At 46.4% G+C, this 17,036-nt stretch overlaps 1 protein-coding gene and 1 long non-coding RNA gene across 6 annotated transcripts in view; one reads left to right on the top strand and one right to left on the bottom strand.

Moving 5' to 3' along the window:
- The window catches only part of LOC122377477 (mevalonate kinase-like), a 116,979-nt gene that overhangs the window by 81,723 nt on the left and 18,220 nt on the right, over positions 1-17,036 (top strand). For all 5 annotated transcript variants that reach the window (XM_043357535.1, XM_043357533.1, XM_043357534.1 and 2 more), the window contains one exon: positions 14,024-14,850. In XM_043357535.1, coding sequence (XP_043213470.1) covers positions 14,131-14,850 — 720 coding nt within the window. In that variant the 5' untranslated portion in view covers positions 14,024-14,130. The remainder of the gene's footprint in view (positions 1-14,023; positions 14,851-17,036) is intronic.
- LOC122377479 lies at positions 1,282-9,997 on the bottom strand. The gene is made up of 2 exons (XR_006255873.1): positions 9,888-9,997; positions 1,282-1,439 (listed from the first exon to the last, which is right to left on the bottom strand). It is a non-coding gene; the product is annotated as an uncharacterized LOC122377479 (long non-coding RNA).

Genomic DNA, 17,036 nt, shown 5'->3' with positions numbered 1-17,036 from the left:
GATTTTCCTAACACGTGCAAAAAAAAAACTAGCAGGTGTGGCCAAAAACGCCCTCCCCCCTCCCCTACTCGCGCAAAGGCTGATCCTGAAATATAATATTTGGTCTTCGCGGCCCTCCATGTGGTCTACCGCCTTCTATCCGCATACCAAATTTGAGATCGATACCTCTTCTTTTGGCCAAGTTATAGCGAAAAACTGTTTAAAATTGATGACGTCAAATTTTCAAACTCAATTTTTCGCAATTCCAGACTACGTAGCGCAAAACAAAGACCACCATTAGACTCCCCGTGACGAGCTGCATCGAATCAATACCCATTTTATGTAAAACTATCAACTTTGAAATTTGACCTTTTTGACCTGACCTTGACCTGACCTCGACCAAAAAGTAACCTAAACCGTACCTGATGTTCTTATAAACAACACCATTGAGTTGGAAATGAAAAATTGGCCATAAAACATGTATCGCACATCCTTAGTAAAGTTGGGTTCATGTCCTGACCCTTGGTGACCTGATCTGTGACCTGACCTGGTATTATCAGTGACCTCTAATAGCAACATATGAACTAGGCAACTGACGCCCTATCGCTGATTCTCGACAAATGCGTTTTACTCAATGTTATAACGCATTCCCTATACGACCCGTGAACGCCCTAGTGAAAAAATCTTACAGGGTAGCCCTGTATGGTTGACCCTACAGGATTTTTGACGAAATTGTTACCAGGGTTCCTACAGGGTGTCGTACAGGGTACCGTGCACAGTGTCGTGCATGGTACCGTGCACGGTGTCGTACAGGGTACCGTACACGGTGTCGTACAGGGTACCGTACACGGTGTCGTACAGGGTACCGTACACGGTATCGTACACGGTGTCGTACAGGGTGCCGTACACGGTGCCGTGCACGGTGTCGTACAGGGTGCCGTGCACGGTGTCGTACAGGGTACCGTGCACGGTGTCGTACAGGGTACCGTGCACGGTGTCGTACAGGATACCGTGCATGGTTTCGTACAGGGTACCGTGCACGGTGTCGTACAGGATACCGTGCACGGTGTCGTACAGGGTACCGTGCACAGTGTCGTACAGGGTATCGTAAAGGATCTCGTACAGGGCACCACACTCGCCATTCTATAAGTATTCCGCATCTTGTTATTGTGCTGAGCCGCTGTTGAAAACAGCGGCTCAGCACACCTCCGACTCGGGCTTCTCCGACTCGGGCATCTTGAGCCGGTTGACCAGGAATGCTAAAAAGACCCACGAGTTCCCGCGTTACCGACAAAGTCAATATTCGGAATAAATGTATTTCTGGGATAAATACACAGCCATTTCCGGGTCACATCCCGTCACATTACGACACACGTCGTCGCGTCGCGGCTGCCGCTCCGTCCATCGATCTACGAATCTCGAGTGGTGGTGTCGCCCGACGATCCTCGCATCCTGCGTTCCTGTAACAAGGTGGATATTCACATGTTACAATGATAATATATTGATTGAAGGGACCCCTGCCGTCGAAAGTAACTAATCGGCATAAAAGTGATACAAACAACGCGATACAAAGTGATCGGCATACAACATTGTTTTGATGTTGTACCTATCACAATATTGCATATCAATCTCACTGAAAAAATATAAAACACTGGTCGGGTGTTTTATTAGTGTATTATGGGTGTTAAGCACCATTAATGGTGTATCATGACACTAATAGCAGTGTCATTACCCCGTTCAAACACCGTTATTGGTGTAATGGCATTGCTTGAACACGGTTTAAGGTGTCACATGACACTTGAAATAACACACTTGGGGTGTAATCGAGGTGTCTCAACTCTCATCTAACACCTTTTTTGGTGTTACAGAGAAAACATAACACCCGTTAGGTGTACTGAGGGTGCCATGTCATCCCTTAAACACCGTTTAAGGTGTCACACGACACTTGAAAAGCACACTTGGGATGTACTCGAAGTGCCGTAGCTCCCATTCAACACTCCTTTTGGTGTCAAAGAGAAAACAAAACACCCTCTGGGTGTATTGAAAGTGTCATGTCATCACTTAAACACCGTTTAAGGTGTCACACGACACTTGAAAGAGCACACCTGGGATGTAATCGAGGTGTCGTAACTCCCATTCAACACTCATAGCAGTGTCATTACCCCGTTGAACACCGTTATTGGTGTAATGACATTGCTTGAACACCGTTTAAGGTGTCACATGACACTTGAAATAACACACTTGGGGTGTAATCGAGGTGTCTCAACTCCCATCCAACACCTTTTTTGGTGTTACAGAGAAAACATAACACCCGTTAGGTGTACTGAGTGTGCCATGTCATCCCTTAAACACCGTTTAAGGTGTCACACGACACTTGAAAAGCACACTTGGTGACTTGGGATGTACCCATTTTTTATAGTGGCAGTGTTTCGGGGATGACTAACACCGTTCGTATTCTCTTGGTACTTCATGTAGTTATAAATGTTATTGTTTAGCTGGGACAGAGACATTCTAGCATAAAAATATTCAAATTACCAGCTTCGTTTATTAGTTACGGGAGCTTTCGAAAGACGTTCGTCTTTCTTCGTCAGCCTGTCTTTGCAGTGTCAGACACCCTTGAAATTCCCTATGGGTGCAGTTGGGTAGATGGCGCTGCTGTGCTGTATGGTGTACAGAGTTTGCATTTATATTCTAATGGATTTGCTTCAACTACATCAAATAAACAAATCCACGATAATAAATAAATAAATTCATATACAATACTTCAAAGAAAACGCGTCGGGAAAATATTGGGAACATAATGCAGCCCTAGTAGCCCATGTTCAACCGTTGGCTTCCATGCGGCCGGCCGCCATACTAGTTTGAAACGTGCGCGACTGCGGGCGGAGGCGCTGGTGGGATTACGGTGTGTTAGGAGTATAAGTGTGTGCAAGTGAGTTAGAAGTGATCGTGAGTGGTGTCTTGGTACTCGAAGAGCTCCAGTTTTAGCAAAGGTGAGCTATTCTTGGCTAGCAATGGCACTGCTGCGGATTCCGAAAGACATGGTACGCCGCTGGGGGGGGGGGGGGGGGGGATGGCGGCATACTCCCGATAGGGGTTCTTTAATATCCGAAAAATATATCCTCAGATTTTTTCTCTTGTGTTGGTGTGCAATTTAACACGCACCCTGCTTGGGTATTTATCCGAATTCGTAACCCCACTGGAGAGGGGGAGGGGGTTGGATTCTGCTTATTTCTATTATGCTCCGCGTATCCGTGCTGCTAGACTGATTTGCGATGCAATATGGTGGCATTTGTTCCCTGCAACCTACATTCTGTGTGTAATTTCATAACGCTGTATCATATAGGTATGCATACAACTTAGGGTAGTGTGGGTTAATTTGAACATATTTTTACGTCTTCTCCGTTGTACCAAATTCCAGTTCAACCCTGGATGAAGAAAAACTGCTTCAGTAGCGCAAGTGTCACTTGCTTTCACCATGCAAGCCTCATTTTTGGACGAGCCGAGCATACCTTGAAAAGCATAGCCTCACTTCTCCACCAAGTCACGGTGTGTTCAAATTGCCCCACCGTGGGGTAATTTGAACATACTGCCTTTACCTGTCCTAAAAACGATAGTCTCGCCTGCACCGATGTTGTTTGACCCATAAACAAATAGGCAGAACAATTCTAAACATACCTTCACTTGAAAAATCAACACAACAGCAAAAATAACAGTTACAGAGTATCAATATCTGCACTCTGCACACCGGTCAGTTGACAGAATTCGCCCCTCTTCAAATAACAGAACGTCTATCATTTTTGTTCGATAAAAACTCTCCCAACCGTACTACATCTGTTAAAGTGGTGCCAATGGAAACCTGGACATTTGGAGTTCTGATTTTGTCCAATGTCCAATCCGGAATTGGTTGGACAAAGGTAGCAGACTGGACAACATTGGACGATGGCTTGCTACACTTCAGCGCTTTTTATAAAGTAATCGTGCATAGCATTGATTGGCGAATGGAAAGCTTGTTAAGGTCTCAATATAATGAACACTTTTCGGCTGGTAAAATTACATGATAAGCAATATATATGACGGTTTTGAGTGTTGATGGCTGCATAATTTTCGGACATATTTGGACAAATAGTTGACTTTAACATTTTTGGACGGAAAATCAACAAAATGCCGGACATTAGACGGATATTAGACGTAAATTTTCTAAAACTGGCATCACTTATCTGCTACTGCCTTGGGTCGAAAATATTGGCAAAAAAAAACTGGGAGCGTTGTTTTTTTTTCGGAGCTACCCCTGTCTTCATTCAAATTCTCACACTATGTTCAAATTACCCCACGCTAAAAGTTATTTTGCCATTTTTAAAAACAGGGTTCAAAAGCAAATTTCTTGGATTGAAGGCACTGATTAGGTCATTATACAACAAAAGCCGTTGCGTATTAGCGCTAGCAATGCAAGATTTTGCGCTGCAATGAAGTTGCAATGACGTGTTGTTAGGCGTTTTTCCTTGCGAAATTGATTTTTTACACTGTGCGTCAACATCTTCATTCCCTGAAACTTCAAACCCCGTTCATATGATAGCCCTTTTAGTTACGATAATTTCTCTCATTGGTCTTATTGTCATGCCACTTATGGATTTTCCGTAATTTTCTGTTATTCACACTATGTTCAAATTGCCCCACATGTTCAAATTACCCCACCCTACCCTATTGATTCCCCCATTGGGTACAGGGTGTCAGGTACAAATGTATCACTGGTAGTTTAAATGAATTGTGGGTAATAACAAGGTTGAATAACACCAATGATGAAAGTGGGTGTTCAGTTTATCACACATGTGAGCGTCATTCCCTGCAATGTCAGTGTTTGTTATCAATTTTACACCGTTACGAGTGTTACTAGGGTGTCTTAACAGTGTTGAAGTACACCCTTAATGGACGCCTGAAGGATGAGCTTAAATTCCAAAGGGCGTTAAAAACAACGTAACCCGAAGCTGATATTAAGGGAGCCTTAGATTAGGTCAAAGGTCAGGTCACCAAAGTTCATCGAAGGACAAATTTTGCCTCTTACGCCACTTGTTGACGAATCGGCGAATAACTTGTGAACGAATAGAGCTACAGCGCCGCCGAAAAGTACACCCAGTAGCTCTTTCAACGTTTTTTTTTTTGTGGGTGTGAAATGCGTCCTCAGATTTGATCTAAGATCAACTAATTGCCCTACAGAGGAGAAAACCTATGAAATAAACGGTTTTACAGAAATTGTTTTCTGCAGCAATTCATTTGATTCAAAACCGACACGACATTTATGTTCCGGCATCGTGTTCCTCGATTTGAGACGCGTCTAATTAAAAAATAATATGACCGTCAAATGTGATTTGGAAAATCTGACCAAGGGTTATGGTGATGACCCGACCAGAAAGGTCATGTTACAAATTAGTCGATTAGTATTGTCGAGCTGAACACATCTTATGTGTTTTCATCGCTCTAGCTCTATAAAAAGTTACTGTAAAAAAAAACTGAATAGTGGATAGTGGATACATGTCATGACCTGATAGCACGTCTTGGGTATAAATAGAGTCACGGGTGCAATTTTCCCATTCAGTGTGTAATGTTTCTCTGTTATTCAATGTTTGGGGGCGTTAAGTATGACTTTCGTCCAAAAGAACACATTTCAATTTGTTCCCGTTGACTTATGCATAATGTTTGCATTCTTGACCTTACAGGTTACAGATATCAAGCTTCAGAGATACGTATTTATTCATGCTGTTAATCTTATCAATCGCCTAAAATTTGAAAGTGATCACTCAGATAGTGTAGCATTGGCGAACAAACTCTTAATTTTCTGGGATGAGGTCACTTGATGTGGCCTGGTGACCTGACCTTGAGCGACCTGGGTATGAATTTTAACATGTGCAAAAATCTTTGACAAAAGTGGGCAGGGCGCCGCCGTTTTTTTAACCCTCGCCCGTATGGGGGGGGGGGGGTCGAACGGCCCCCCCATGGTTTTTCGCGAATAACTCGCGTAAAAAGCGGCCGATCGCGACGAAACTTTCAGTACCCTCGCGTTCATCAATTTCACACCTACCCTGAAAATTTCATGACCCTGACCCAAATGACCTTTGACCTGTGACCTACTTTTCGAGACCATGTTTGGCTGGAATCGCGATTCGGCGTATGTCGGCTCGCATTAGCCGCGCGTTTGCAGTCTTTTCGTGGTTTCAAGCGTTCAAACATGTGATATGTTGCCCCCATGCATTAGGGTGGGTGTCAAGGTCACCTGAAGGTCAGGTCAGGTCACTGACCTTTGATGACCTCGGTTCACTTTTTCGAGTTTTACATGTTTCTAGACCAGTTTTTGGAGCTGAATTCGAATTTAGCAACCATTTGAGCATTTACGAAGTAGTTTTGGTGCCTTCGTAACATGTTACGAAGCTGTCAGAGGCGGTTGCCACCTACTACGAATACCCTTACTGGTTGACCTGACCTGACCTGACCCGACCTGGCCTAAATACATGAAGACATCATCTGTGATCAAAACTAACATGATATTCGTGATCAGCACCCCGAAAAACCCCACTAGCAGCCACACTTTACGACGTTCTAACAGGTCCCGATTTTCCCGCCTTTGGGGTCATTGACCTGACCTGCAAGGTCAACCAATGACCTAGGACCTTAAAATTAGGTATCATCGGCTTCCTCTCGTCACGGGCAACACGCTCGTTTTTTCCGCGAAGCTCTAGCTCGATCAGGGGCGAAACGGCAAGGGGGGGTGGTCCAACGGACCCCCCCCCCCCCTTATACGTTCGCGGCTGGAAAAACACCAATACGGGCGAGGGTTAATATCTGCGAAATACCGCAGGAGGGGGAGTGGTGTTCATGTTCAAACACCTCAAGCCCGCCGCGGAGTCATCCTGTACTTGTTTCTGTAGTCTGTACGTGTTTCTATTTCTAAGTGTCGTCCTTTCGTGTTTCTCCAGAATATGCCTCCAAAAGCCAAGAACATAAACATTTTCATGGAGCAAACGGTCTTCGAAGTGGAGCTCAGTTGCCATGTACCCACTCAAGTGCGCTCCGTTTTCAAAGAGCTGAAGCAAAGGGCAAAGAGATAGAAGGGCTCAGAGATCAAGCTTCGGGCCGCGCTGAAGTGAACAGAGCTGTAAAAGATGTGTGTGGCGAGGGAGGGGGGGGGGGGGGTAGGCACGACAGGCGATTATGAACTGCGAAGTCTGACCTATCTGACTGAGAACCATGCTTTGTCACCATCCCAACACGCGTATAGGCCTCGCCATTCTACCGAGAGCGCCACTGTCGAGCTCGTCAGCCGAATCACAGCGAACAGTGACGAGGGCATGGTGACGTGCCTGTCATCATGCGACCTCTCCAAGGCCTTTGACTGTGTTAACCGCGAGGCACTGCTCACAAAGCTCCAGTGGTATGGCATTTCGACGCACTGGTTCGCTGACTTCTTCAGCAACCGCACGCAGGCTATAGACGGCGGCCTCAGCCTCCCAGTACCGTTCGGTGTGGTCCAGGGTAGCACGATCGGAGCAATCATGTTCAGTCTCTATACAAACGATCTACCGTGTCACCTGTCCCAGCACGCAGCATTCATTTCTTACGCCGACGACTCGCAGATAGTACATAGCGCTCCGCCGACTCTGTCAGGTCTCACTGAGCTGCGTCTCAGAACGGAAACCGACCTGGCTGCACTCTCTGCTTGGTTCTGCTCCAACGGGCTCAAAATCAACCCCAACAAAACGGAACTCATTCTATTCGGAACAACAGCGGCTCTAAAAAAGACCGCTGACTTCTCTATCGACTTTGAAGGCGTACAGCTCACACCTGCTCAAAGCGTCAAAATCCTCGGTGTAATATTTGACAGAGAGCTCAACATGCATCAGCAGACGAGCAGAGTAGTGCAGCGATGCTACGGTGGCTTGATCACCATTAGTAAGATCAGAGACACACTTCCCAAAACAACTGTACTTCATCTCGTGCGCTCACTGGTCTTCCCGCATGTGACATATTGTTTACCGGCCTGGGCACCGCCTACCAAACGCGAACGTCTGCGCATGGAAAAAGTGATCAACCACGCCGCTCGAGTTGTAACCCGAAAGCGTAAATTTGACCATATCTCACAGGCGAAACGTGAGCTCGGCTGGCTGTCATTCGAGCGCACGATTGACTACAGGGACTGTATTCTGGTGCACGCCATGCTACATGAAGCAAACGCGCCAGTCCACCTAAAAAGCCTAGTCTCGATGCGAGCCGACGTGTCAGAGCGTAGCACTAGGGCGACCGCCACCGATCTTCTCCATGTGCCGCGCGCCCGACTGGAAAGAACGCGTATGGCGACGCCCGTCCGCTCACTGACTGCATGGAACGATCTTGACAAAGGGATGCGCAACTGCGGCAGCGTCTGTACTTTTAAGAAACGAGTCAAGAGTTTTTATCTCAGCAAACAGTAGAATGTCTTTTTAGAATGTCTTGATCCAGTGTTGTATGACGAAGTTAGTAGTGACTGTATTGTACTGTATAATATGCACTGTGTTTTCATGTAATTTGACGGCAGCCCTGCATTGTATGACGCTGTGGAATAACCAGCCAATTGTATATTGGAATCCACAAAGATCTGCTAAATAAATAAATAAATAAATAAAAAATAAATAAGTGTGTGAATAGGGCTAGAGAGAGCTAGCGTCCTACGGCGACCTCGGTGAACACTGAACTGATACGGACTTAAGAGGGAGGGGGGGGCTGATATGTAGTAGACATGTGCATGGATCCGAGTGATTGATCCATGATCTCAGTGGATCTTAAAGCAAACGACAAGCTTGGATCTATAATCCCATTGTATCCCACGTAGAAATGTATCCTGAATCTCTGAATCTATGATCTCATTGCATCTTATAACAAACCAAAATCAGGATCTGAGATCCGATTGAATCCCACCACATGCAACCTAATGAAACCATGTTTCCATGCGACTTGTTTTGAATTTTGAATTTGAATTTGCGTTGTTTTAAATTTTCTCCGTGTACCAACTGCGCCACTGGAGCCGCCCATATACTCCATGACACCCACAGGGTGTCATGGAGTATATGGAGCCTGTGGGCTCCCTGTGGGTGTCAACTTGGTGACACCGTTATAAGTGTAAGCAGCGCTGTGACACCTTTAAATTACACCCGTGGGTATGCAGTTTAACACACACCCAGGCGATTATTCCCCCCAGTATCCCTATGGGTGTCAACTTGGTGACACCGTTATAAGCGTTGTGACACCTTTAAATTACACCCGTGGGTATGCAGTTTAACACACACCCAAGCGATTATTCCCCCCAGTATCCCTACGGGTGTTATCTTGGTGACACCATTATAAGTGTAAATAGGGTGTCTGAGGAGAGTCGAAACGCACCCTTGTCTGGGGTGTATGACACCACAGTACAGAAACTGGACACCCTTAGGGATAGTACAATGGTGTATCTTGACGCTCATATAAGTGTTATCTGACACCTTTCAAAAACACCCGTGGGTATGCAGTTTAACCACTTACACCGTTAGCAGTGTTTTAAATTTCTCCGTGCTCCTATCAACCAAATACAACGCAAATGTAACGTGAAATAAATGCTGGATCGATGTCGAAAATTGGTTGATCCTCAATGTTGACAATCAACCTGGATTCAACCAATTTTTAATATTGAATTAATGTTGTGTGCTACTATGTAGTAGCGTCGACGCTACTAATGCCCTCTGGTATCTGATAGTAGACATTTAAATGTCTATTTTTTCAGCTATTTTTTTCGATCAGCTATTTTTGAGTGAACGTTTCGGCGCCGTTTTTTTTTTTTGTCTGTAATGCTGCAAATATTGAGAACAATTTTTATTGTTACACAGCAATACAGCATGGCAGAAACTTACCTTCAGGTCGGAAGAGGAGACGGCAGATGACACCGCACGGCACACACTCGACACTTCCGTCGGCTCTCCGCACATCGCGAGCGGGCAGTGAATGGGACGGACGGAATGCGGCGGAGGGGGGACGCGCGCTCCCCTCTCCGCCCCAGGCGAGGATCGGGACGCCCGCCGCCGACCGTACAGTCTCAAAACGGACAGTGGTCGCTAAATTCCAGTCGGTACAGTCTCTGAAAGATCACCACAGCGCACAAATGCACACTTTATTCCCCGAATAATACAGTACAGCAACACGTCAAATTAAGATGATAATGTTATGAAAGGATTAGGGAGTTATGAAGTGAATCGATTCTTTTAGGGATCAATTCACATTCGTAATTCCCTATATATCGGGACAATGTTGACAACAACATTCGAATGTTTATGTCCCCGCCAGTTCTAATAATGAGCAGTACCGTCCTGATGAGATGAATAAATCCCGGTAGGTTGCAGATTGAGAAAAATGTCCATTGTCCAACATATCAACGCACCGGGGCGAGGCATTTCTCCCTAGGTAGGTACTCCTCAGTCCTCATACTTTACTTGACAGGTGCATCGTTAACAACTGTTCTCCACGTAGTCCGTGTGGAGCAAATGATCGCATTTGCTTGAGAGCTAAGCGAGCTCTGTAATTATGATTTATGCGAAAAACGATTAGCGGGAGTAGCCTTCCATGGGATCAGCACATTCTTGTAAGATTCTTCAATCTTACCAGAATCACATTCTCGCGAGAATCTGCCTATGCTAGATTCTTATAAGCTCTGTATGATGTTGGCCAATCTTGTACAAGCTCTGCTAGGCCTTGCAAGACTGTCTTCAAAATCTTATAAGATCATGCAAGATAGTGAAGATTCTGGTAAAATCTTGTAGACTTTTTCACATGGGTGCGTACATGGCTCCCTGTATGACTGCGTACAGGGCTCCCTGTATGACTGCGCACAGGGCTCCCTGTATGACTGCGCACAGGGCTCCCCGTATCATTGCATACAGGGCTCCCTGAAGGATTCCCTACAGGGCCCTGTAGGATTCCCTATAGGGCTCCCTATCAGATACCGTACAGGGCTCCTTGTAGGATTCAGTACAGGGTCCCCTGTTGGATGTCGTGCAGGGCACCCTGTAGGATTCCATGTACAGCCATAGTTACCTGCATGAAATCCTGTACGGCTTCTCCAGCAACCCTGCACGACCCTGTAGGGACGTACAGGATTTTGGTACAAATCCTGTAGGATTTTTTCATTAGGGCGGTGAAACATTTTATCTTTTACCTTACCTTTGACGTCATCGGTGACCCCGAGGTCAATGAAATTTGGTTTTCCATGACGAATTTGACAGGGCTATCGAACGCCGTTTGAATTTTACGGATTCGTCCAGTAGTTTCGGAGATACAGGGGGGGGGGCAAAAAAATCCCCCCACCCGCCTGCCGGGTTAACCCGGCAGGCAGCGGGCCTCCCGACCACTTTCCGCGCGGTGGGGGGGGGGGGGCATTCTTTTGTCCCCCCGCCCGTATCTCCGAAACTACTAAACGGATCCGTAAAATTCAAACGGCGTTCGATAGCCCTGTCAAAATTGTCGACAGAAACCAAACTTCATTGACCTCGGGGTCACCGATGACGATACAGGTCAGGTCAAAGATAAGATGTTTCACCGTTCTCGGGTCTTCTAGGGAATGCGCTATAATACCGACTAAAACGCATTTTGTCGAAAATCAGCGATAGGGCGTCAGTTGCCTAGCACATATGTTGCTATTAGAGGTCACTGATAATACCAGGTCAGGTCACAGGTCAGGTCACCAAGCGTCAGCATATGAACCTAACTTTACTAAGGTTGTGCGATGCATGTTTTATGGCCAATTTTTCATTTACAACTCAATGGTGGAGGTTGGGTCAAGTTCGGGTAAAAAAGTCAAATTTCAAAGTTCATGGTTTTGCATAAAATGTGTATTGATTCGATGCAGCTCATCAGGGGGAGTCTAATGGTGGTCTTTGTTTTGCGCTAGGAGGTCTAGAATTGCAAAAAAAATCAGTTTAAAAATTAGACGTCATCAATTTTGAAGTTTTTTTTTCGTTACAACTTGGCCAAAAAAAGAGATATCGATCTCAAATTTGGTATGTGGATAGAAGGCGGTAGGGACTATCACAAATACCTATACCGTTTTTTCGAAATTCAATTTTTCTATTTTCCGGCTATTATATTAAAAATCTATTTTGATTTTTAGGGGTCAAAATCCAAAAATTTCAAAAATCCGAAATAGCAGTTTTGTAGCCCTGTTAATTCTACACCTTTTATTTCTGTAACATTTTTTTGTATCTCTAAAGCTGTAGGCCTGACAGCTCTTCCTGCGAAACCTTTTTTGGGTCGAAAATGGCAGAAATGACGTCATTCTGACGTCATTTGCGGCCAACTTATCATAGCCTTTTGAAAAAAATTTGATCACAGTGTGTAAAAGCTATTCACGGGAGGGTACTGTAAGTTTGGTGACGATCGGCGCAGTGGTTCTGGAGATATATCGGAAACCCTAGAGGGGGGGGGGGCAAAAAATGCCCCCCCCCACCTCCTGGAGGGTTAAGAGGCGTGCAAGCTAGACGCCTGTGAAAATATATTCGTGCCCGGGGCCGAATATATTTCGTTTGGACGCCAGCGGAAGTCTCCACCCATTGTGATTATAAAAACCGACTTACAAACAAGGTAATTGCTGAGATCATGCCTACTAAACTTGGTCATCTATCTTACTATTTCAGGAGGGTGCGTCTGTCCGTTACCGAGGTCCCGACTTGTATTATCATGCGTTCTACTTAAGAATGATTCGAAAACTGGCATGAATTCTTTAGAGGGCCATCGATGAATTTCGCTAAAAATGACAATGTAATGGTTTGGAACATTTACATTTTTAAGAATACTGTTGCTCATCATGCAAAAATGAAGAGCGAATATTGGACAGAATTGAATGCTCTATCCAATGGTACCATATTCAATTGCCAAAGGTATCAGGTTATGCAGCAAAACCCGTGTAATTAATAAAGTGGCACATCATTGACAAACACCATTTTCTCCTGTGATTTGCACCACCTTAATTTGGATCAATCAGCTTTTCACAATTTTTATATGAGAGGCGGTACATTTCTCTTGCAAATAGGCGTTGTTTCAACTCGCTCCATTTAACGGTTACCTGAAAATAAAATTAATTCCAAAATCCGTCAAAAACCGCAATTTTTCCAATAAAAGTATCCTCACGGGTGCACGTGGCGCATGCCATCCCCTGCACCGCACACCATTCAATAGCCCGTTCGATTCTCTACACGATGCTGTTTTTCCCGTACCGATCGGGCCCACGGTTACCGAGATATTGCACGGGGATCGGACCCGTGTCGGGCAAATTTAGCCATTTTCGCCCGATTTTGCAAGCCGATTTATACATGTAAAGTCTATGACGCGAATTTGCACTTTTTGAGCACACGCCACGCGCTCCCTACCAATCTGATCGAGCCCAGACCCCTCAAAGGCACGTCGCGCATCCTTGATCTATAAGTTGGGCAAATTTCAGGGCGCTAGGTGCAACGGTCTGGCCTGTAGTCCACGCAAAGCACCACCAATTCGGGACCTCGGTAACGGACAGACGCACCCCCTTGGTCTTGGTCATACCCCCTAATTCAATATGCCCTGTGTTGGTTAGGAAACTTGTTTTCATTGTACTCAAAAACAGATTTAGATCAGAAGAAGGTCCGTGACCGAAAATTCATCACTTTTTCATGCATTAATATTATCGGATAACAACGAATACCAACGGGTAGATATCTACCTTTTTATTTTTTGTTCATTTCAAGGAGATCTGGTCATTAAAACTTGTATATTACGGACAAAAAGTAATTTTGATAAGCTTCTTGATTCTAGGCTGATATGGAAATTTCCGGCTCCTGTTTGCCAGTCCTCGCACTTCTCGTCTCCCAAAGCACCGTGTGGCTGAATGACTCTCGATGCAGCGTGTTCATTGAGTGGTCGTTATCAGCGGCAGGCTGACTGATGACTGTCTGCTGATCGTCGTGCTTGCCGCCGCGCTCCCAACACCCGCCCACCCACTGTGACACCGGCCTCTGCTTAATCACAGGCTGGTCAACTCGCTGCTCAGTGAGGAACTGAAGGACATCCACGCGTTCTCGCAGAAGACACTGACTCCTAAGCAGTGGGAGGAGCGACAGCAGCAGTAGCAGCAGCATGGCCTCGAAGCAGCGCGGCCAGCCGGTGCTGCGCGTGTCCGCTCCGGGCAAGGTGATTCTGTTCGGCGAGCACTCCGTGGTGTACAAGCGTCTGGCGGTGGCCGTCTCAGTGAGCCTGCGCACCCGGCTGAACCTGTACCAGACGGACGGCGAGGTGAGCCTCGACCTGCCCGACATCGGCCTGCAGCGCTGCTGGCGCGCCGACCAGCTGCGCGCCTGGATCGGAGGTCTGGTGCACGCCGAGTGGCACACGCCGCAGCCGGCCAGCGAGCCGCTGCGCCACGCGCTGCTCGAAGCCGTCCGGCGCCGAGAGCCCGACATCAGCGCGCAGCACGCCCTGGCGCTGGTCTCCTTCTTTTACCTGTACTGCAGTCTGTGTCCGGGCTTCCCGGGCCTGCACGTGGAGGTGCGCTCGGAGCTGCCGACCGGCGCCGGCCTGGGCAGCTCGGCCGCCTACGGGGTCAGCCTGGTGACGGCGCTGCTGTACCGATACCACCAGGTGGCCAACTCGCAGCACGAGCGGCTCACGCTGCGCACTGGCGAGCCGGTGCGGCCGGACGCGGCCACGCGGGCGCTCATCTCCGAGTGGGCGCTGGCCAGCGACAAAATCATCCACGGCAACGCCAGCGGCATCGACAACAGCGTCAGCACGCACGGCGGCGCGCTCACCTTCCGGGCCGGCGTGATCGAGCCACTACAGGACGCTCAGCTGATCCAGGTCAGCGCGGGGGGCGCCCGGGTCAGCGGGGGAACGTCCTGGTCATGAGGGTGACATTCAGGTCAATGCGAGAAGCTCAGTAGTTCTTGTATAATGTAAGATAAAACCACTAAAACCACCCAACGTATTAGGGGTAAAACGCCTTTGGGGCGACCAACGGAACGAGCGAGAGGGTGGGCCTTGCACGTGCGAAATTGCGAGAGGGTACCTCCAACTAACCTGTGCACTGCACCCTACTAACTGGTCCCTAGCGATGTGCCAAATTCGAGCGCTATCGGCCCATCCGTTCTCGAGATCTGGAAGCGGCACCCTGCACGTGCGCACGTGCAAAATGGGTGCTAACTGACGTTTGCACGGCACCCTACTACACTGTAAAAAATGATAGCACGTTTTGTGTTATATGGCCAAAAACGACTCGGTACAGCCGTATCTCATAACACGCCACCGTGTTTTCTCATACACGGTAAATCCGTGCTACATAACTCGGTATGAGTTTTGACTTTCCAAAAAGTGGTGTTCCGTAACTCGATAAAGACGTGTTACCGAGTTCGATAACTCGCCAACATGTTTCTAGCGTATCGAATAACGTGTAAAATAGCTCGCATTAAAGATGTTAAGTGCTCAATAACACCACTGGTGTTTCTGGGCTCGGATAATTATCGGCTACATAAACTTATTTGTGTTAACATATCCGGAAATTAGATGTTAGTAAACTCGCCATAAACGTGTAACGTGTTTCGTAGCTCGGTTCGTGCTCATATACTTCCCGTCCAGTACCTCCTTTTAGAATGTATATCAACGCAAAATGAGCTGCATTACACGATGCAATGATCATGTTGAATGAATATATAAATATATAATTCATGTGGACTTATTCATTGCGATGAAAGGCGTACCTCCTTTGATGCGAACGGGGTGTAACAGGCCCAGCCGCGTTTAAACAGAGGTAACGTCTTTAACCGCAATAAATCGACACGAAGTATACATTTATACAACTCATTCCACATAATAATTGAGGCGTGTAACACAGTTCGTTTTGCTTTAACCCGCGCCCAGATGGGGTCTGCCGAGCAACGCGGTCTGATGGGGGGGGGGGCCATTTTGGCCCCCCCCCCTCAGATCTCGAGAACCACGCAACATAGCGACAAGCGGTAAACGGTGTTGGATAGCCCCAACGGGGAACTACCTTGTGACCCAATTTCATTGACCTCGGTCAAACCGATGACGTCACAGGTCAGGTCAAAGGTCGAATTTTCACCGTTTACAGGCATTTCAAGAAATGCGTTGTAAAATCGAGTAAAATGCATTTCATGGAAAATCATCGATGGAGAAATGATCTTCAAACACATATTTTGCTATTTGAGGTCACTGATACCAGGTCAGGTCACAGAGGTCAGGTCACTGGGGGGGTCACAATATGAAAGTGTCGTGTGATACATGTTTTATGGTCCATTTTACATGACAAATGCGATTATGTGGGTCAGACAGACTTTAGGGCCAGCTTAGATCACGTTTTGGTCAAGGTCAGGTCAAGGTCAGGTCAAGGTCAGGTCAAGGTCAGGTCAAATTAGGTCAAATTTCAAAGTTGATATTTTTGCATAAAATGGGTATCAATTCGATGCCGCTCGTCACGGGGAGTTCAATGGTGGTCTCCGTTTTGCGCTACGAGGTCTAGAATTGCTAAAAATTGAGTTCAAAAATTTGATGTCATCAATTTTTAACAGTTTTTTCGCTATAACTTGGCCAAAAAAAGAGGTATCGATCTAAAATTTGGTATGTATATCGAAGAGCGCAGGGACTATCACATATGTTCCGGTTTTTTCGAAATTCGAAAAATTTTGGAATTGTTTTGAGTTTTTCTAAAAAAATCATTTTTTTTTGTTTTTGGGGGTCAAAATCCCAAAATTTCGAAAATCCGAGATAGCATTTTTGTAGCGCCGTCTTTTCTCTACACAACCAAATAAAGAACTTTAAAATTGCTTGTTAACTGTAGAATTGGTGAGCGTTTCAAGATGTCATGTTTTTTGCTCATTTTTACTCGAACATGACCTCAGTTTGACCTCAATAACTCCTGACCTGAGGTGACCTGTGACTTGAAATTTTGTGTGAAGGTGTCAAATTGATGCCCGGTAAGGTACCCAAAATTTGGCGGCGCTGCGCGCCGCCGTTTTCGCGCTATTTAAGAA

This window comes from Amphibalanus amphitrite, unplaced genomic scaffold (assembly GCF_019059575.1).
Source record: "Amphibalanus amphitrite isolate SeventyFive unplaced genomic scaffold, NRLGWU_Aamphi_draft 000045F_arrow, whole genome shotgun sequence".
Lineage (NCBI taxonomy): Eukaryota > Metazoa > Arthropoda > Thecostraca > Balanomorpha > Balanidae > Amphibalanus > Amphibalanus amphitrite.
Note: the sequence above shows the minus strand (reverse complement) of the source record. Positions and strands in the feature narration are given on the sequence as shown.